The sequence below is a fragment of the Lagopus leucura genome, unplaced genomic scaffold (assembly GCF_019238085.1).
Source record: "Lagopus leucura isolate 7727_CA_CO unplaced genomic scaffold, USGS_WTPT01 Super-Scaffold_760, whole genome shotgun sequence".
NCBI classification, from domain to species: Eukaryota; Metazoa; Chordata; class Aves; order Galliformes; family Phasianidae; genus Lagopus; species Lagopus leucura.
The window spans coordinates 7,380,634-7,403,491 of record NW_024962257.1 but is presented as its reverse complement, the minus strand read 5'-3'; the positions used below and the strand labels follow the sequence as shown (position 1 = coordinate 7,403,491).

Below are 22,858 nucleotides of genomic sequence, written 5' to 3'. Positions count from 1 at the left end.
ACTTCTTAAATATTCAAAAGGGATGAACTATCTTAAAGAAGACGCTGTTTCATCAGCCTGTGACTTCTGAGAGCTTTGGAAGGACTGCAGTGCAATCTGGTTGTATGGCTTGTTGGATGTAGATAACACTGAGCAACAAACAGCTGCTCAGCCCACCCAGCTACAGTACATCAGCTAAAAATGATTGCTGATCTGGATTGGATTCAGACTGAGTAATTTCAGGCCTATTTCCACTCCCTTTTGTTGTCCAGTAATAAAATAATCCTTGTTAAAATACCATTAATGATTAAATTTTGTTCAGAATTCAAGTCTGTATTGGTCTTTCCTCAAGAATTGAAAGAAATTCTCAAACTAATCCATTTTCAATGAAGTATATTAAATGTTAGCAGAACAAGTGCATTCCCAATGCTGTTTTGGATTTAAAAATCAAGGTTTTCAAGACCCCTATTTGTTGATGAGCCAAGCAGAAGTAAGCCAGAGGCTCAGAGTAGAGATGAAAAGCGAACCAGACTGTGCAACTCAAACAAAAACAAAACCAAAAACAAAAACCCACACTTGTTAGAAACTGAAGTAGTTGCATAATGCAGAAAAATAAACTGGTATCATACAAAACATTCCAGATTAAAAAAAAAAAAGTATTAATGTGTAAAGAACCAGGTGACTCATGTAGTTTGTTACTAGCTTGTCACCTGGAGGCATGACTGACCAGTCAGCCCTTTTACTACACCACATATTGTTGTCTCAAATGCATGCAGAGGTGCAGGTACCATGGTGGTTTTTTGTTTTGTTTATTTTTTCTTTTTGATTTAACTGATGTGGAGCAGATGCAATAGCAAATAACTAACCTGAGCAGAAAAATCTTACATCTAATTATTCATTCCTAATCTAGCCTGCTGCTGTATTCTATTACTGTGAATCCTGAGAATGATTAAATTTGGCATGTCTGTGGAATGGTTTTCAATGTTTTATGCTGGAATTATCGTATCAGTACAGCTAATAGCTAAACACAATACAAATAGCTGCATTGTATTTGTTTCTGGTTTCCCAATGCAGGCAATATTGTGTATTTTAAAATGGGGAGACTCAGGGAAAGAGAAGGTGGCACAGGACAGTACCAGCATGGAATCCTGGCACAGCTCTGAGCACATTGGCTTGGTTCAGACATGGTGCAGGCGTCTGGCCTTGTGACACTTGAGCAGAGGCTCCCTGTCCTTTCTACCTCCTTTTGCTTGGCAGTAGATCTCAAGACCTAGACTTGACATCCCACGTGACCTAAGCACTGCCTTGTTGCTAGGGATTTTCCTGGAGATCCGAACTGTGGCCAACTGGTTATTTTCTCCAGGTCTGCTCTGACACCCCTTGTTCAGATACCAATGGAGGGCACCCTTAGCAGTGAGGACTGCCCTTCCCCATGTCTTGTGACTCAGCACAGGGCTTGCCTAACGCTTTGAGAGCTGCCAGCTTTTGTTGTACCCAATGCTGATCCTCCTCCACCTTCACTAATCAATGGAAATGCTCCTCATTACTGCATCAAGCCTTCGACAAAGCCTTCATCAAGGTTTCTTTTTTATTTATCTATTTATCTATCTATCTATTTATTTACTATTTTTCTGGAAAAAAATCCATAGGAATTGGAGATGACAGAGTTGAATTTTTCCTCCAGCAGGAAGCTGAAAATGTTTGCTTTCTTATTGTGGTTGTTATGATTTTTTAATATTTCTTTATGGGCTGAGCAACACAGTTACTCATTTCAGAATCAGTAGCATGTAAGAGCCATGAAATGCTCTTTCAGCTGACAGACCGAGCACACATCCTCAACAGGCAGCTAGATGTTCTTTGCTCTTGCAAGTAACACTGGTCATTCTGTGCTATAGAATGCTGGTGAAGTGGAATTCTGAGTATTTGGGGGATTATTCTTTGGTTCAGTATATTTACTATAGAGCCAAAGGGAACGCCTCTATGCAAAGAGCCTGCTTTCCTATCAGTGTCTGGGGATCTAGAGTAGTTCTGGAGCTGTTGAATTCTCTGCTGCTCAGCCGGAAGGCACTGGAAACAGAAGTTTCAATTGCAGTGCAGCTCCCAGATGCACAGGAGGTAATCTTGGAGTCCTGAAATACTTAAACCAGGCATCCAAACTTTCAGCATCTCAGCTAGACAGTGGGGCAACTAGAAATCCCACGGCTGTTTTTTCATGTGCTCCATGTCTCAGGGCAGACTTCGGGGCTGGTTGATTGGCCTTACGGGAACCTTATGGGAACCTCTTTGGCAGAAAAGCACCAGGGATGCACACTGAAAGCTGATTAAATGCCAGGATCTCAGGGAATATCACAGTCACCAAATATCCCTGTTCCTGAACAATCATTAGGAGAAAAAGAAAAAGGAGATGGGTGATTTTCTTTTTCGTGGGGAGTAACAGTTGTGTCTGTGCTTCAACTAAACTGAAATACTGAGTTCAGTATTCTGAGCTCAGTTGTCTACTGTGCTGCTTCTGTGCTGCTTACTGTGCTGCTTCAAGATCACCTATATTCTGAGATAAACCACTACACCAGAGCAGTCCCTTCAAGTCTGCAGTCCATTCAGCAACTCCACAATCAAGAGGGAAGAAATTCATACCTGTAGAAAGATTCTGCTGCAACCTATAGAGAAGCATGACACCTCTCTGAGATGATACAAATGAATTAGCATACATTTAAACTTGCTGTTTGTAGGAGGAAGGAAAATCTGCTTTCATAGTAACGCTTATAATCAGCGTAAAAAGCACTTTTGCAATATTAGCTGCACTGAAAATACTTCTATTTTGCAACTGATGAGAATACAAAATACTTTTCATCATCCTTGATTGTCTACTTTGCCTATATTGCTTATGGAAATAGGTTTGGGGTTGTGGGTTTTTTTTTTTTGGGGGGGGGGGGGGGGGGATGTTTTTGTTGGTTTTTTTTAGTAATTAAAGGAAAATTTGGTGATTATAGGACACAATAGCAGAATTAATAAAGACCAGAAAAGGCACAGGAAGCCTAAAAAGATGGTTATTGATCACATAATAAATACCAAAAGTGAATTCAGAAGAATTTGAAACCTTCAAAAATTGGAAGACATATGTGGATGATTCTTTATTTTGCTCTGTTCATCTTCTCATTCAGTATTTGATCACCTCTCAGTCTGGTTTAGTATTCAACACTGAATATTAAAGATAATGTTTACATAATCTATGAAATGTTTCCCTTCTGTTCTAATAGGCTACCACGACTTGCAGGTATGTGCAGTTTTAGGCACAGCTTGAAGACGTTACGTGTATTTTCTTCTACTTTTGAATACTCTGATCAGCTACATGTAAGTAACTTCAAAATGATAAATGAAGCAAAACTGTAGTTATCTTCTATGTAGAAGGCTTAGCAGCAAGCCTTATACCATATGAACTGCAGGGAAAAAAGCAGCATAGGCAGGGAGTCAGGAAAGTGTGAATTTATATTGTGAAGACAATCAGACCTGCAGGCCCTTTCTCCTAATCCAGTGCTCAATGTTTTTCACTTCAACCTATCTTTTTCCTCTTTTTTTGCATTCTGTCATATTTAAATCGCCTTTCGAGGCATGCAGCTATTTTTGCCTTTGAAGGAGTAAGTATGGAAAAAGTGCTGGAACTCAGAGCAGACTCAGCTTTTCAGAAATCTGTTAGTATTCTGTGTCTAAAACTGACTAACAGTCTGATGAATTCTGTAGAACTGGGATGTGATATGCCAGCCTTTGGTCAAAGCAGAGGGAAAGAAGAATGCCAGAATAAAAAAAGAAGCCAAGTCCCAAAAGAGAACTGGCATTTATTACTCTGTTGAATTTGAATGAGTCTGTAAACCATAACATGATGAGAGAAAACCAAGCCACCTATTGCTAAAAAACACCAGAGATGAGTTCCTTGCCCTGTTATTTCCTTCTAGGGCATATTAAGTTCATCTGATATAAGTGGAAATGGCTCTGTTTAAACAGTCACCTGTGGTCTGAGTGCACCAGCACAAGTATAATATATATTTTGTCCAGGCCATTAATATTGTTTGTTGGGTTTTTTTGTTTGTTTGTTTGTTTTAGTTTTAAATCATTAGTTAGATTTACAGTCTAGCCATATTACAACCTGACTTTCCATTTCAAAACTCTCACTTTCACACTCCTATTGTACGACAATTTTAAAATTAGATAAGAAGAGATCATAAAAAGGACTAGGTGCAATTGCCCACTGCACTTCTGGAATCACTGTCCCCTGTTCCATATCTAAGAGACCCTTGTTATCAAAGGATTCTCTTTGAGTTCCTTGCTCTTTACTTTCTTGTTCTTATCTTCAAGCTTTGACCTTTTATTTTTCATTATTTACCTTCCAAATCCATGTTAGCAGGAGTCTATTATTTCCTATTTCAGGCATTTGTGCACTGTGGTCTTACTGAGATTTCTCTTGGACTATAAACTCTACATTCACAGTATTCAATATTAACTCCTTCCTTTAACTCTCAAAGCCCTTTGGTTTCTATGGTATCATACTTGGAAGCATTGCACACAGTGACTCTTTTCATGTCTGATGTGTTACAAAGTGCTTGTACCTGCCCAACACCCAAATGAGATTCTTTGTTGCTCTGCATCTTTTATGCTGTGTTTCAATGTAGTATTGCAATGAAGAAAAGCTGTTTTTAAAACTGAACCTTAAAAAAAATCCTGATCTGTCTAATTCAACTTCATATTCCTAAATAGAAATAGAAATTCAGGCAGTAATGGTGACTGGTAGTTAGGGATGGTCTCCAGCACTTTGCTAACTGCAAGTTTGATGGTTAAATGATGATCCTCAGCTATTTTAGGGACCATTTTCTATTCTTGCTCCCTATTTAAGGATATATACCAGCATAAATTCAGAATGGTAAATTTGTAAAGATCTTGCCTCTAAACAAGACATCAAATAAATTGTCTTGTTTATTATCCTGACAAATTTATAAGCAGTCATTATTCTTGGCTTTGTCTTTTGTCATTTCTGACAGTTCCCATTTCCTAAGTGGCTAATTAAGCAACCCTTTAATCTTACACTTCCCCCAGGAAAAAGCTCTCTCTAGTTTAAGAAACTGCTCTACACCTAGAAGACATCATTCTGGTTGTAATGGTATCTGGAGAAAACAGCTCCTCTCTCAATAGCCATTCATTCTTCGACAGTGAAGACCCTGTGAATCAGTCTTGAGTTCTTGTAGAAATCTAATGCAAAGCACAGGATTTAACGTGATATTCAGGCTCATCCTTAATGTCACTTAAAATCTATACTGCTATCCTGTACATGGAGCATAAATTCCATTTCTTCTATCTTGCACTTAAGCATTCAGGTTTCAGCATTCTCCTGATTTTTGACACTGTCAAATTGTGGGATTCCTCTACTTATGATGATAGAGGTTTTGGTGGCTAAGAGGAGAGGATGAGGAAAAGGGGAAATGATTATTTACGTTAAATGATAATAGCTAGTGTAAAGCTAAGTAAAGAACAAATTTAGACTAAAAACTAGTAACAATCCAAAACAGTGACATTCTGAAGCAGTCTTTGAAGGAGGATACCAAGTGAAAGGAAATACACCATCTTTTCAGTGCCAAAAAAAATCAAAAGTTTTGTGTGTAAGTGGTACTGAGCAATTATCTGCAGTTGCAAGAGAGAGAGTGGACTCTGGAAGCAGAAAAAATAACCTGGCTGTTAACTGGGGCTTTACTCTTTCAGTAAGTAAGGTAGAGTTTAGTTTTTTGAAGTCCTTTGTTCTCTGCAGTCAGACATTGCCCACACAAAGCCTCCAGACTCTTTATGTAAAAAGTCTGGAGTATGCATTCTATTAATGTACCATGTCAAGATAGCACACCGTCTCTGCTTTCACCTGGATCTAAGGGCGTTGCATATGCAAGGGACTGGTTTGGTACAATAGGAAAGTCTGCTACCTAATTATCTGTAACTAGAACATCTTATTTCTAGCTGTAAATCTGTATGTGATTTGGTACTCGTATGGGAACTGCTGAGCCACGGCCTGAACCTCTGATTGACCACCTGAGGCGAGCACTGAGTCAGCCCTGGAGCACAGGTGAAGGCAATTCAGCTGCACTGCAGGAAGGGGTGGAGCCTGGCTGCACCTCTCCCAGACCTATTTAAGAGCTGACTGCCAATAGACAAGGATCTCTTCTGGAGATCTGCTCTGCTGGAGTTTTGTAGTGAGCCCAGGATGTGGGTAAGCATTCTATCTATTCTCTTTTTGTTATTATAACCTGCTTTGCCAAACTCTCTCGTTTATTTCATAATTATAACATCTTTATATTTGTTTTTTATACACTACTGTTTTATAGCACTATCATAGAGATTTGCATGTACATTTTTTTTCTACAGTTTAGACTTCTGCTAGCTTTCTGTATGTTTTTCAATAATGTCTTTGATCTGTGACTCCCAATGCCCTGGATAGTCCCCTAAACAGTAAATTTCAGGGTGACAGGGAAGACTTCTCAGTAGTGCATGCAATGGCAGCAGTCTGATACAAAAACATTTACAGATCACAAAACAGAATTTTGGCACCCACAAATGTAAATGCCTAGGGAGTCTAAACTTAATATTGAACTAAATGTTTCTTTGAAAATATAGATAAATATAACTTCCTATAAACTTATTCCCATTAACAGTGAAATAAAAGCCTCAGGCCTCATTTGATAGTGCCTTACTAATAAGTCCAAAATAAGGAATTCTTAAATGTGATTGAAGTTTGTAGAAATGCTTCTGATGTAAATAAACTCAGGATATGCAAAATTATGTCCACTAACAAACATTACCATAATAGCACTCACACACTGGGTCTTGAAAATGCTCTGGGGCTTTGACATTCCAATTACAGGGCTCAGCCTTTCTACTTTGAAGTTGATTCCAAGACAGTCTAGGCAATTTGCATGCCCCAGCCAATTGCTATTACAGTCAATGATAACAAAGTTGCATACATCTCTTCAGCTTCTTAGAGGACAGATGCATAAAAATAAGGAAAACAGAATCGTAAACAGCATAGGGAGTTTGGAATTAAGTCTTTTTATAAAATCCTTTTTAAGCTCAAGTTCCACTGAATTAAGGAGTCCTGGAGATGTTATTTGTGGATTCATGTGTGATTCTCTAGTCTGCTGAAAATGCATTCTCTGTTTCAATATAAACTGCATTTCTGAGTTGAGACAGTTTTCAATATCCATATTCTAAATTTAGCAGTTTATATTTTCCCCTCCTGGGGGCTGGAATAAGATTGTTATAGATGACCTGCATGCCTTCAGATGCAAGCTGGACTACAAGTGACTGCTCAGTGACGTCAGATTTAAAAATCTAGCAACACAGAGTGGCTTTGCCTGTGTCTCAGATACGCTGACAGAGTGCAAACAGCCCTAGCTCATAAACAGAATTTTTCAATTACAGCATGCTAGAATGGCATCATCATGATCAGCACGGGCATTTCAGACCAACTTCCAGCATCCCCAGTGCCTAAACTGAGCACAGACTCTTCAAGACTACTGCAGTCCATTTACAAATCAGCCTGTGGTACCTCATCCAGCCATTCCTGCTGTGTATAAAGAAGGATTAAGTGGTTTTGAGTGGGACTTAAGAGCTGTCCATATAATAAGTTCTGCAGAGAGTTACGGCAGACTTAACAAAGTACTGTAATTTGCACTCATTGAACAGACTTCCTACTGTTATTTCCAATTCTAAATGAAGTGTAGTTTGGGTATCAGTACTGAGCTTCTTGTTGTCAGATGCTCTGACAACAGGGTTTTTCATATTTGCCTGGTGGCTTTAAATAAGGTGTGGAAGCCATTTTCCCCAGACCACTTCACACGTCACTGTGAGACTATGCAACCTGATTTTTCTCACTAAAGCTGAAATAAGTGGCATTTTTCCTTCTCTTTACAGGAGGTGCACCATAGCATACTTATCAGAGCTTCTCCTATTGACCTAACCTGACAGAAGTGTGCCTTTAATATCCCAGTAGGCCTAAGACTCAGAAGGTTCTTGTAATATTCTGCTCTTCCAATTTCTCCTTCTTGTCTCTAGACTTTGTGGATATGGGTAGAGATGAAGCAAATCAGCTGATCTTGAAGTAAACTGTTTCAGCCTCTAAGGAACTGCTGCTTGCAGAAATCCCCAGCAATTTAGTTCCTATGTTTGTGAATAATGAGTCGTTACTAGTACTGTCCAGCCTGCCTAGGTCTCCCACAGATCTTGGCTTCCTTCTGGCTCAGGAAGAGGTACATAGGAAATTCCTGTACATCTCTCCATTTCACTTGCCAAACCTTTCCAGCAGTGGAGAAGAGGGACAGAGTAATGGCCTTGCCAATTCCCTACCTACACTCACCTGCCTGTTATCAGGAAGATACAGGCCCCTAATTTGCTTTCCATAACCAACTTAGACGCTAGATTTGAGCAGCTTTTGTATGGAAAGGGAGCTGCTTACTTTGTTGAACATCTTTCGTATCACATCCTCATAAAATATCTTCCCAATATTACTATAAAATATTTCTCAATATGCAACCATTTAGAATCCTGCTCGGTACCAAGGTAGTATGTGACCTCATGCCCAACACACCAGCAAACAAAAAGACTGCTCCCTGTTTTGCAAAAAGCATGACTGCATGTGTTAGAAGTGCAATGTCAGGTTTTTATATTAGACGACAACTTTCTGAGAGAGGTCTTGGAAAAAATAGACTTCTTCATCTGTGTTCATCTAATCCCAGTATATCTCTAGTCTACAAAGCCTGAGGTCTATGTCTTTGACATGTGCTGGACATACACATCTCTGGCAGTCAGCCACCACAAAAATGACAGACCAGACTCCTCCTGTGTCTCTTCAGGGTAGAAATTTCCTACATGAATTAAACATAAGATCAGGAAGAGCTGGAAACAGATCTGTAATCCAGTAGGATGTTGGGGTGTTACCAGCATTATTAAAAAATGAATTAAGCTAAGTTGCTTGGTTTTTTTCCTCTTTCCCCCTCAGGTAATCTTTCTGATTCAGTACAGATTTTCCTATTTCAGTAGCTTTTTATATTTCCTCTGTTTCTATATGAGAACTTTACCAGCAAAGAAAAAAAAAAATACCATGTTATCCTGATAGGCAGAATAGACAAAATGCAGTCACTGTAACCTGTTTCAGTCTACTGTTCATCTGTGTTGCTATTAGCACACTAACATTATATCTTATAGAAATATGATTTAAGTAAGTTCTGGAGCATAAAGTAATGAATTTGCCTCTTGTCCATTCTTAAAGTGCTTATACACTATTTTGTTCATAGGAACTTATGTGTGGAAAAAATACCTTCCTTTTAATCATTACCTCAGAAATCGCTATGCAAAGTTGATCAACTCCTGGATTAAGTAGGTCTTTGGTAAGTGCCATTTTTAATTGATTTTTTTCTGAATTAATTATTTCTGACCTAATTTGCGTTGGTATAAACAGACCAAGTATAAACTAATACCTAAATATTGCTGTTAACTTCTGTGCTATTTTATTAGCAACTGGTTGCACAACTTTCAGTTCATGTGCAATATTGACTGGTTTTCAAAGATACAGAGCTCACAATGACCATCAGTCTTGCTGCCCGGTTCTTCAACTCACCAGTAAACATCAGTCTGATTTTACCCACAGAAATGTCACTGTTATCCATTCTCCTTGAAAATTCTCTCTCTTGTTTATACAAGAGTATCCAGAGAATTCTGATCATCTGTTCTAGTAGACTTAAAATGGTTTCTAGGTGGGATATTTTTTTGTCCTACAGCCTAAGGAGGCCTGGCAAAATTACTAAGGGATATTCTATAAGAAGACATTCTGTTTCCTGCTTTCTGTAGACGTTGCTCCTGTGACGTGCTGATCCTTGTCAGTCCCTTCCAACTCAAGATATTCTATGATCCTAGGGTAGGAGTTCTGTGTTTTGAGTCATAGTAGGTTTGGTTTTGTTGGTTTTGTTCTTGTTCTGTTGTGTTTTTTTTTTTTATTTGAATGAACATACTTATGAGATGAGGCAGAGGGGAATTAATGAGAACAGTACTCAATGCAGCACACACCATGTCTGTGTATCAAGGGCAAGACTTGTACCGCCTCCAACATTTTCTACCAAGTTTAAGAGCTCTCATGCTCACCTTGATCAGAGACCCTTGGTAGTATATGGAAATAACTCCATTAAATGGAGACAAGCTTTAAAATGAAGAGCCCTTACTGTTCTCCTCTCACAGTCACTGGTCTGGTATCATGGTTACATTTCTCTTCTTAATTCACTTTAGAAGTACAAAACAAAAGAAGGACCATGCTGGTTACTGCCTGCAGGTACCTCAGTGCTTCTCACCCCACAAGCACCATTCCCTCTGTTCTCTCTCTAGAGCAGAAGGAAAAATCCCAAATCAGAATGGATTAGTTACCTGTTTCTAGAGGCAAAACTTGTGAGAACAGGAGCTATGGTTCTAGTTTCTTTCTGATCATCTTAAAGCTCCTAGTGTTTGTTCTGTAATGTTTTCACATGGGGCAGGGAGCACACTGACTGTTAAATTAGTATTTCCATCTCACAGATGTATTTTGGAAAACTTGCTTTACATTCAAATAAATAATGATTCTGATTATGTAATCAACGCTGCTTTCTGCATATTCCTTTCACCTTTTATTATGAATTGAAAATACCACCTGTGCACTTTAAACAGCAGTTTGTCCTAAGAATGGGGAGAATATTCAGCTGTATGCAGCCTGGGGAGGAAATTTGCAGAGTGTATATGATCTGACAATCGTTCTTATGAGAAAATAGATTGAAAATGAGATGCAAAAAAAATATGAGGGAAAACTGCAACTGCCTTTGAAGGTCTGACCTGAAAGCCTTCGTTGTTGTGGTTTTTTTTTTCTTTTTCTTTTTTTTTTTTTTTCAGTGGTGCTGGGCTAGACCTTTATCTGCAAGGAGCTATTTTAGTCTGGATCAGGAAGACTGCCAGGAGTCAGGATGGCTCAGGAAGGGGGTTTCCGTGCCCAGCACAGCATGAGATTCAGTTCTATCAGAAGGCTGTAAATAGCAACTGGTACAGTTAGTTTCTGTGGTAGGTATCTTCCCTGGTGCACACCTCCCACTGAAATCAATGCACATTCCCATCTGAGATGATGTGCACTCAGGAGAAAGACTATATTTAAGCCACATTCTGCAGAAACCAATTCATCCCCTACTCTTACATGATGGAGAATCAAAAGGGAATATTAAGAATCACAAACTACTTACTCATTTACTCCTGTCATTTTACTCAGTGGTCAATGGGAATAACCTGTGGCTTTTCATTTTATTCCTCAAGAGTCATTTTCTGATCCTGTAATTCTAACAAAAAGCTTCAGTGCTTGAATGCTGCAGCAGTGCCAACTGCAGATAACATTGTGTCTTTAAAGCTGATTTAATTTTGCATCTCTACATTTTTATATTGTTTTGGAAAAAAAAAAAAATTACCGAATTGTTCGATTTCAGGCCTTGAAGGACATGTTCAGGAACATACAGTTTTATGTAAAACACCCCATAAGCATTACTGATAAACAGCAACATAAATTGCAAGTGAAACTGTGGTAAAATGGCCACTGACACTTCTAAATTTCATATCTTAACAGTACTCCCCTTGGAGATTATCCAATTGCATACCAGATAGTTTCTCTGTTTCTCTCTGCCCTCTGTGGCATGGCTCTCTAATAACACAGTTGTCGAACAGTGCTCTCAACATCTTCCCAGCAGCTGGTGAATGATTTTTTACAATCTCTAAATGATTGGATAAATACTACAGTTGTGAATCTAACCCAGTAAGGGCCGAAGTGATCTGGTAAGGAGAACTTGCTTTAGACACTGAAGAAATTGGTTTGTAACGTATTCCCACGCCAGCTAGTAATTAAAGTTGAGAATATGCTCCTCAGAAGCCCAGAGAAAAGGAGTTTACAGACTGTATAATTTTCAGATTTTACTATAAGGAAAATGAATGTTACTATTCCTAAACACACTGGCATACAGTGGGTATACTCTGGCAGCAAAGCAAAGGCCGGACACCAGAGAGTCATAGCAGGGACTTGCTCTATTGTGTCTGGGCCACAGTGCTTCCAGGGACCCACAAACAAAAGCTGCGTTCTTAGAGGTGGAACCACCACCCAAATCTCTTTTGCACTTGCCTTTCATCTGTGGATGTGGAGTCATTCTCTGGCAAGCTAATCGCTTTGGCATACTTCATTTTGATTCAGTTTTCTTTTAATATACCAATGCATTCTCTCTGACAGCTGGCAACCAGCTGAGCTTGCTGCCTCCCTGGAGGTCTCCAAGGTGAGAAAATGAAGGCTGTGCAGCAGTCTTTAACTTTGAGCCAAACAGAGATCTGACTCTCACCTACTCTTTGTATAGAATTAAAAAAAAAAAAAATCACTGCCAGAAATTTTGTAATGTCAAAGTATTTCAACACCTCACCATGGCAGAGACAAACAGATCTTGTTTTTACTGGCTTTCAGAAACTCTGTGGCCATGCTCTTTCCTATCATGTTCCACGTACTCAGACAAGTATCTGCCTGGACAAAAATGTCTCTGCCTTATTTCTTGAGAGTCTTAAGAGCCAAACTGCAGTCATCTTAGTCCTCTCCCAGATCATGGTAGAAGATGAGAGAGGAAATGAACTACAGTTTGGTTGAGGGAGAGGGAATACAAATGAACCACGTGGCCTCTTTCTCTCCAACAGAAGTGGGAGGACCAGCCACTCACCACAGGGGCTCCAATCTATTAGCTAATGATTCACTGCTCAGAGACAAGGAGATTGAAATGGCATTGCCCCCACACATGGCTCCATTGGACAGGAGCATCATGGCGAGGGCTGGTAGGCCCAACTCATAGAGCAACCTGACAGAACAGAGGGGAATGCTTGTGGAACTGACAAAGACCCCAAATTCCCTCCTGGAACTTTCTAAGGAGAATCAAGGTTAGCAAAGCTGCAGGACACAATGGCAGAGCCAAGCCAATGCTGAAATTCCTGAGGAAATTTGCAGTGACATCAGTGAAGTCAGGACTGCATTTTCTCTCTAAAGTGCCAGTCAGGCTTCTCTGTCATTTTGCACAGAGGTCGGGTCGCTATCTTGCTCATTTGGCTTTAGTAACATTTTAACATTTACTATGGCTTCATTGGAAGGACTTAAGTGGTAGAATGATCTGTTGATGCCTCTTACAGTTTTGGAGTTGTTTTCTTCAAGAGATGAACAAAACCGTTAAATCACTTTTTAAATTTAAATCTTTTACAATTTTATCAGTATATAAGAGACGGATTTTACTGTAGAAAAACTCTGAACCCTTCCTAATCAATAAAAGTTTGACTAGGGGGGAATGGTTCAGGGCAGTAAAAAGATCCTTAAATACTGCTGCTGTTCCTACATCAACAAAATATCTCCTGCATTTTGGTGGTGTTTGCAGTCATTAGACACTAGCAGTGAGCCACCTGTCTTGCTGAAAATCATAGTTCTCATTTAATGATGAATTATCTTGAAATTATTTTCTCAAATATTTTGCCCTTTATGAGCTGACAAAATGTTATAATTAATGTTTCAATGCTGATCCTGAAGGGCAACTAACGTAATTATCCAAGCGTACTCCTGCTGATTTCACATACAGTTTGCCCTCTAAACATGCATTTTTCATCTTTGAATTGTGAATGCATTTCTACTCTACCTTTTATGTAGCAAACAGTAAATTGTGCCTGATGGAAGCATATTAGCATTCTTTACTTTTGAGTCTCTGGGACTGTGTTACTAAGGGTGATTTCTATGAAAATGGAACGTATTCAACTACAGAGGGAAAGCACTTTGTGATTCAGAATTAGAGTTCCAACCTTCACAGTGCACAGAAACTGCAAGGAAACTCTACAAATGCCACGCATTATACGCAGTACTCTGCAGTGCATGCCCAATCCCAAATGTAAGTTTTTAATCCTGTTTTATAAACCACCCTTGAGATGCACACATTCTTAAAAGCAGTTACACTGATGAAAACATGCTATGCAACTAAAGAATCAATTATCAAACGTAATCAGAAAAATTAGACAGACTGAATCCCTAATCCCACAGGCTAGCAGCAGCAGGGATGATATGTATAGTTCGAAGTGTCCTACTTTCCAGGTCCCATGCATTTTTTCTGTAAAATATCTTTAAAGGAAATTCAACAATTTGTGAGCACAGTCCTAAATATGACACTTGAGCCTCATAATTTCCAACAATTATTGGTTGACACTGGTTTGAACGTAAACAGTGCATTAGACATTAAGTGTTCATTTCCTTCTTGAAGCTCACAGCTGGGCATGGAGATTTTGGAATTCATTAACCCTGTGATTTACAAGCATCTCTGCAGAGGTAAATGCCTTTGCTGTTGTGCAAGTAGATGATGCAGCAGTAAGATCCAGATTATTTAGCATAACCACCACCATGTTTTTTGCTGGAGATCCCCTGATAGTATCCAGAACCAGCCACATTCCTGCTACACTCAGCCCCTTTGGCTCTGATAAGGTTGGGGTAGTTTGGTTTGTTGTTCTTTTCTGTTTTTTGTAGAACAGGCTGTACTATGTAAGGATGTAAAGTACTGTAGGGACATAACTATGTTTAGAACCATGGGACGTCAGGGAGTGAATTCCCTGCACTTTTTGCTCAGACGCTGTGGAGACCTACAGCTTGTAGCAAGATAGAAAAGTGAAAGAATTGCAAAACTCACAAAATGTGATAGGAAGTGTGTCCCCAGGTAGGATGGTGTGTCTCCATGGGGATCTACACTACAGAGTACCATGGAGCTGGGAGACCAACATGAAGTTGCACATGGAAGAAGCTGTTCTGAAGTCCAATTAGTCCAGTTACTGACCAGTATTTTATCAATAAAGCACACAAAAGCAGTGAAATATTTCCATCCTCCCTTTTCCTTCTTTCTTTATTTCCTGTGCTGCCTGGAGCACCCCGCCATGGGAGGAGGAATCAGATTGAGGCAATGTGTAGATAGGGTAAACTGGATAAATCTCACTGAAAATCGTTCCGTTTGCTTTCATTGAAGTAAAACAAAACAAAGATATGCCTCTTCCTCATCAGTTACAGGCTGTACCAGAATGACCTGGGCACAATTATTAAGTGGTAGATTTTTGGTTTCACAGATCAGACAAAGGCTGCTTTTGCTCTTGAACTAAAATATAAATCCATTAGCATCAATAATTATGAACAACTAATAAATACAGCTGGCACCATCCCTTGAAACAATCTTTGTTGAGGATTGCAGTATTTGGGCAAATATTTTTGAAGAAAAGTGGCATTCCATATTAGTGTTTCACTGTCACATACTGTAATTTTTCGGTCACTCCCTTTTCAAAAACTACATAGTATGTAGTGGTTTTATTTGTTTCTAATGAATGGAGACGTGGAAAGAATAACATTCCTAATGGAAACTAGCATTCAGACCTTCATAGAACCAGCAGGCTTGCTGCTTCTATAAAAAGAAATATGATGTGTGTATCCTTCAGTTAGCCTCTTTCTCACCTACCTTAGTTGATGGTCTGAATAAGCTTAATCTGCTTTGTCTGTCTTACTGCATATAACAGATACAATTAACAATTTAGGAGAATTCATTTACACAAAGGCATCACCATGAAAGAAAAGCTGGGTCATACAAAGCCTGTGAAACATTTTTTTTTTTGTTCTGTTTTTCAACCAGAGTGGAAGCATGAAGAGAAATTACAGAAGATACATTACAGAAAAAGAGACATTTTAAGCAAAGCGAAGAAGTGGTTTTGCAGACATTTGCACAATGTGTTGAGCATTATGGGAGAAGGCCCAAAGGTATGTGTTTGAGTATTTAACTACTAGATGATGGAAGCATCTGCAGTTGATGTGGGTTTGGATTTAACTGCGGAGAGTAGTAAACTTCAACTCTTGTCAGCCCCAGATGTGAGCCTTCCCTCATGCTGAACACTCCTGAATTTCCAGCATTGCTCTGCAGTTTCTAGTTTAACAGCCCTCAGCAGCACTGCACCTCTTTCTAGTGGTGCAGCATAAGTACCCTTCACTCTCATGAAGCAGGACAGAAGGACAAACAATGAGGATGTCTAGTTGTTACCCCATCAGGTATCAAGGATGCATCCATCTTTGTTAAGATGTCACACTGACATAAAAAAATCAAGAACAAGTTGACATTAACCTGTTTTTTGACTAATACCTACAGAGACATTATTAATATGAATCCACCCTAATTGCTCTTTGGTGATCAGAATGACAGATGTCACAGGACGCTATGTGCATACTTCACTGTGCAAGACAAATGAGTTGCTCTGTTGCTACTTGATTTTATAGTCATTTGTAAACTGTCTGTTACAATATTTATTACAAAATGTTATTAAGCAATATTAAGACATCATGAGCTAGATCCTGTTGTAGGATGTAGCCATTCAGTTCTGATAAGGAAATCAGGCTTTAATAATAGCATAGGCAGTTCCCAGTAGATAAAGCAAATGCCCATAACTAGAGTGTAAATGCCTTTTCCTCATCCTTCACTGAAAGAGAAAAAGAAGACATGGCATCAGACCACAACTGATGTTATGCAGTCAGTTGTGTTTTCTTTTAAACTTTTCAAAATTCTCACAAACGGAAAGGAACCATCTCAGAACAGAACATCACTGATTTTGAACCAAAAAGGATGCAGGTAGATATAAGCCAGTTACCTTCCCTGGCTGCAAAATACATATTTGCATATTGGTGCAAATGGTGAGCATATTGTGTGGATTTGAACATTGAACATTTATTGTGTGGATTTGAACCTCACTATGCACAGAGTGAGGTTCAAACAGTGACAAGTGTTTCTTTGGGGCTAACAGTTCAGAAAGGTTTTTTAAGATGAGCTGAATATGGTGAAAAAAACCTTTCCACAAGTATGAGCCCTGGATACCTGTGAACCTGGGAAGAATACTATCTTTCTGCTGTTGCAACAAACCAGAGAAATCTCAGGACTACATACTATCGCCCGACTGACCCTGCTCTGGAGTGTACTGCTGTCTCACAGCACCCTACTGCCTGTATATATAAACTTATGATGCCACAACCACAGCTCAAAGGGAGAGCAAGTGAAACTAGCTGCGAGGGCCACGTGCTACCACTTGGTCTCATGCTGGGAGTCTAACTCTTCAGTGCTGGTCTGTAAAGGGATCCCCATAACCTCATATCTACTTCATCATGAAAAAAGTGTTGAAAAGGTGCATCTTTTAATAGCAGTGGCTATTGTAGTGTACAGCCACACCGAGTTGCCATTCAAGTGAAAACAATGAGCAAATTTCATGCAGTACTAAATTGCACCAAAATTAATATTTTGCATTTTCCCAGCATTTCTGCCTCATTATGTTGGCTGAAGCTGAGACATTCACCTTGCATTTTAAGTTTAGCCATATAGCTCAAAGAAACTAAAAAGGAAGAAAAAGTCAGCAGAAAGGCATCTGCAGTATTTAAAAGGATGGTAAAAAACTGCTTCATTTCTTTGTGGCTATTTCCCTGGCATGGCATGCAGTTATTTAATCAGGGCACTATGAGTTCCTGCCGATGGCAATACATGATTCTAAACGAGGCTGAGCACTTGATAATAAGAACTGACCAAAATGCTTGAGTGTTCTGCTTCAGAGCAGACTCCCCAAGACTATATTGTAAAGATTATTTACAGAAAAGGCAGTAGCCACACTATTAGAGTTTGTCCATTTTTAAGCACGACTGCATTTACATGTATGGACGAGGAAAAGCAAGAATTTCTTGGTATGTGGTAAGCAGTCATTTTTAATGTTCTCTGGAAATTTTGTTTTGAATATGAAGTGGAATGCTTCAGTGTTTTGTTGAAGAGAAAATTTTAAACAGTGCTTCATATTCTATATGCAAACCTACTGGAGATCTCTGCAATTGGGTTGTAAGGGCACCAGATCTTCAGCTACGGTCAATCAGCACAACTCCTCTGACAATCTGTACAATAGAAATGTGCATGATATTACACTTAATAGCTAAGAAGTAACTAATCTTCGTGAAAACCAATAAGCAGCAATGCTTTCTATACCACAGGTAGAGAACAGGTTACCCAGAGATGTGGTGGAAACCCTGTCCCTGGACACATTTGAGGCCAGGCTGGAGCAGGCAGGCTCTGAGCAGCTTGATCTAGCTGTGGATGTCCCTGTTCACTGCAGGGGAGTTGGACTAGATGATCTTTAAAGGTCCCCTCCAACTCTAAGGACTCTATGGTTCTGTGTTAGCAGAGTTCCCTTTTCATTTAACACATTGAGTGTAAACTAACAACTACCTAAACTTGACATAATCAAGATATTTATTCCCTTACGATATGACTGTGCTCACATATAAAAGCACCAGCCAGGAAACAGCATCACGTTGTGCAGACTGTAGTATAGATGCATTACAAGTACTACCTCCAGAAAGATCCTGATTTAAGACACAACAAACGTGCCCTGAAGAGAAAGGGCAGATACATATGGACTAAAGGACTTCTGCTCTTGTTAATACAGCTACTTAGCATTCCATATTTAAACCAATATGCAAACACCAAAGGCTAATTGATTGCATTAGTGAAAAAGGCCATGGTGCCTCTTCGGCTTCTTTCCAGACCTTCTGGAGATTCCTGTCATCTTGCCATGCAATTTAGGACCGATGCTGTAAGGAAGCATTAATACAAATCCTAAGATCTGTCTATTTTTAATCAATGCAGATGTTTGACCAGAAGTCAATAGTAGTATTAAGGCAGGAAAGAGACACAGCTATCATAAACAGCATTTCTACAGCATTTTAAGAAAGTCAAAACCAATGAGCAAACAGAGCAATTACTCAAGTTACAAAGTCCTGATATTAAAAAAAAAAAAGTTCTACTTCTCAAAGAACAGACCATGGCCTCTGGATTACTTCTTATTCTATATCTACATTGTTACACACATACTGAAATATTCCTGTTGAACTGAATTTAAAGTGTAGATGGACACAGCAGCAGAGCACGGTGCAGACCGTGGAAACTTGGTTCTAGTCCTGCCAACAGCGCATTCTGGTACCAGGTCAAGCTGTGATTTTGGGTGGAAGCTCAGTGCTGAACACACATTTTTGAGCAGATCGGTTCTCCCACTCAGCCTCCGCACTCCCCTCTGCCAAACAGATGATCTTTTTGTCCAAAGCTTGCAAAATGTAACCCTTCTGTTACCTCCAGGTGCCAGTTTTTGTTATGACAAGCACTACACCCTGCTTGTGATCTGATTGAAACTGAAACAGACGTGTATGAGAACAAGAAAGAAGTCTGTATGTCAGAGGACCTGCAGAACTGTTGTACACGTCTGAGTCAATCAGCTCAGGCAGTAGAGACTTTACTCTTCAATTCCATTTTAGAAAGTGTGGATTTATTCAGTCCTGAACCTATGCCAGGCGCTGCAACAAAACCAACACTGCAGCTGAAGCACTGGAGTGGAAGAGTTCCACCTCTGCCACCAGCATATGGACAGCAGTAACATATTCATGAAAAACTGAAGGCAAAGGTAAAGCACAATTCCAGAACACAGCAGTATCTGAAAACTTTGAGCACAGCAGAAGTGTTGGCAAAAATCTGCTACCACAGTTCTGCCAAGCTCTAGAATGTTAAGAGCCTTCCAGGCAAGTCTTTATGATGCACATTAGATGGATGGTGAGTTCAAGAACATCAGCAACCCCAGCAGCAGCCAAGACTAAGATATCAGCACATACACACACAGCTCTTTTTCCAGTAGCCTCATCAAACATGTGCTCAAGCTTAGACAGTATATTTCTTTACAGCAGCTCAGAGCTTTTTGCAACTTTTATCAAGATTTCTTGCCTCAGTGGTTACCTTGAGGATTAGAAGGGGCTTGTGGGCTTACTGGTTTGTAAAGAAGATAGTTTTGTCAGTAAGAGAATAACCCTTGGGGTCTCAGGGAAGACAAGGTCCTGGTGAGAACTTGAATTTACAGTGGTTCATCTTTTTAGTTCGTCTTTCCATCGACGCTTTGGGAATGTTATGTCAATGGTTGCTTTCTGGATTACAATTTCGAGAAAGCTGCTCCACCACAGAACATTTGTTGAGCTCATAAACACAGCACAGTCACTGAAAAAGTGCACAAAGTGCTGTGCCGCGGCACCTTTTGCCAGAGATAATCAAAGGGATTCATGCGGCTGTCACTTGTGCCTTTAAACGTGAAGCACGTTAAAGACTGTCAGCATTTATGAAAAGCCGTATACGAAATCCACTTGATGAGGGAGAGCTGAGGTCCAACTCGCTCTTCCTCGGGTAGAGCGCACAGCCCACCTCGCAGGGAGACACTCGAGAAGCGCACACCGCACCGACACGGCTCTGCCTACCTGCCCCTCGACAGAGGAACGCTCTTTTGTCTCCAGCAGCCTTCGGGCTCGAGCCCAGAGGGCACAGCCCTCGCACGGACCTCCCGAGCAACGCGGTGGCTTCTCCCTGCTAACCAAGAGCGCACCCAGCACCTGACCGGGACCGGGCGGCACCGAGGGGCCGGCCCGCACAGCACCGCACCGCACCGCAGCCGGCCCCCGGCGCCCAGGGCTGCCCCAGCCAGCGGGACCCCCACCCGCGCCCACACTCACTTCTCCCCAGCGCCTCCGCCTTCCACTCCGTCTCCTCCACTGCCCCGTAGCGCCTCATGGGTCTCTCGGCCTCCGCGCTGGCCGAGATGGATCTCCTCAGCTCCATGGCCGGGCCGGGCGGCGCGGGGCTTCCCGCCTCCTTCACTCCATGTCGGCAGGGCTGCGGCCCGGCTGCCGCGGGGACGGCGCGGAGCTGCGGCTCCTCCGTGCGGAGCGGGTGCCCGCGGGCGGGGCGAGGAAGGGGCGCCGCGCACATGCTCAGTGCGGGGCTGGGCGGGGGGAGGCCGGGGAACAAAGCGAGCGGAGCCCCGCGGCCGCCCCCGGCATCGCGCGGCGCGTTGCGGTTACCCGGCGGACTCCCCGGGTCGGTCCTGTCCCCGTAGCTGCTCGGGCGGCCCGACCTGCGCGGCGCTGCTGCCGCGCGGGTGTTGGCACAGCTCCGCATCTGCCGTGCGCGCTCCTGTGGCATCGGCGAAGCCAGCCGGAGTCCGGGAGGACCGTTTTTGGCGGCCAGCGCAGCGCCGAGCGCATCGTCGGGCCTGTGCGGCTCAGCGGTACGGGTCAGCTCCACGACCACGTCCGGCTTTTGCAGCCGAGCGTATCTCAGGTGGCTGTGCACACATCTTTTGGATTTCCTGACGGTCCCGCACCAAATGGCCTAACACTCATTGCAGCATCCTGGTACCTAAAGCAGCACAGCAAACAAGTGATGTGATTCTGGATTTCTCAGGTGTATTTTCCATAAACACACAGCTTTGCCGTTTATACAACCTACTGGGATTAGAAGAGAAGGAAATGACTATGCAAGAAGCACAAGAGGGGTGATAATAATAATAATTGTTATTATTTATTTTCATTGGGGGGGGGGAGAGATTTTGTGAACAAAGCCCCTTGAACAGCATTTTGCATTATCTTTCCTAGTGAAATCCCATCGCACTTCATTGTGTGTGGTATCATTCTGATGTAGATGATGAAGCAAGAGTTGGGGAGGTTGCCCAGGCTATGAGCAATGAGGCATGGATAATGCTGAATGCACATGGGGTGCGTGAAAGAAAGCTTGTGTGTCACATGCCTTTGCCTGGAACCTTTGCCTTGCCCTTCAACTCTCAATGCTACGAAAGTGCTACAGTGACATTTAGTGATGCTTTTACTAATTGGACTGACGCACATTGCTGCTATACTCGTAAACAGTATTGTTTGGGAGTTCGTTACATGTTGGAGGAGAGAAAACCTCCACATCAGTTTTAAAACAGTAACACTGATTTTTTTTTTCCTGATAACTGAAATTGTTACCTAATTGAGTTGGACTACCAGAACACTGCAAGGAGGCATCCCTGGAGCCTTCTCTTCTTTAAGCTTAGCAAGCCTAACCTTCTTTGTAAGAGAGGTACTCCAGCCCTTTCATCACCTTTGTGACCCTCCTCTGGTCTAACTCCAAAACTCTACATCTTTCCTGACTCGGGGGCCCCAGGCCTGGATGTCATACTGCAGGTGGGACCTCACAAGGGCAGAGTAGAGGACAGTCACTTCCCTTGCTCTCCTGGCCACTCCTTTGCTGAGAGCCAGGATACTGTTTGCCTTTTGGGCAGCAAGAGTACACTGCTGGCTCGTGTCTGGCTTTTTGTCCACCCAGAGAAGCTGTGGGTGCCCCATCCATGGAGGTGTTCAAGAGCAGGTTGGATGGGGTCCTGGGCAGCCTGAGCTGGTGGGGTGCAGCCCTGTCTACAACAGCAGGTTGGAACTAGATGATTTTTAAGATCTCTTCCAATCTAAGTCATTCCCCCTGCTCCCAGCACTGGTGAGGCCGCACCTCGAGTACTGTGTTCAGTTTTGGGCCCCTCACTACAAAAAAGACATTGAGGCCCTGGAGCGTGTCCAGAGAAGGGCAACAAAACTGGTGAGGGGTCTGGAGTACAAATCTTGCAAGGAGTGGCTGAGGGAGCTGGGATTGTTCAGTGTGGAGAAGAGGAGGCTCAGGGGAGACCTCATTGCACTCTACAGCTTCCTGAAGGGAGGTTGTGGTGAAGAGGGATTTGGTCTCTTCTCCCAGGCAACAAACAGGACTGGAGGAAATGGCCGCAAGTTGTACCAGAGGAGGTTTAGGTTAGAAGTAAGGAAGAACTTTTTCTCTCAGAGAGTGGTCAGGCACCGGAATGGCTGCCCAGAGAAGTGGTGGAGTCGCCGTCCTTGGCAGTGTTCAAGAGGCGTCCGGAT

The 22,858-nt window shown here is 41.6% G+C and overlaps 1 protein-coding gene across 1 annotated transcript in view; it reads right to left on the bottom strand.

Annotated features, from left to right (window-relative positions):
- Positions 1-20,826, bottom strand: part of BMERB1 (bMERB domain containing 1) — a 46,467-nt gene extending 25,641 nt beyond the window's left edge. Inside the window, exon 1 of the mRNA XM_042864647.1 lies at positions 20,645-20,826. Within this exon, the coding sequence (XP_042720581.1) occupies positions 20,645-20,750 (106 nt within the window). The 5' untranslated portion in view covers positions 20,751-20,826. The remainder of the gene's footprint in view (positions 1-20,644) is intronic.
- Positions 20,827-22,858: the final 2,032 nt, after the last annotated feature.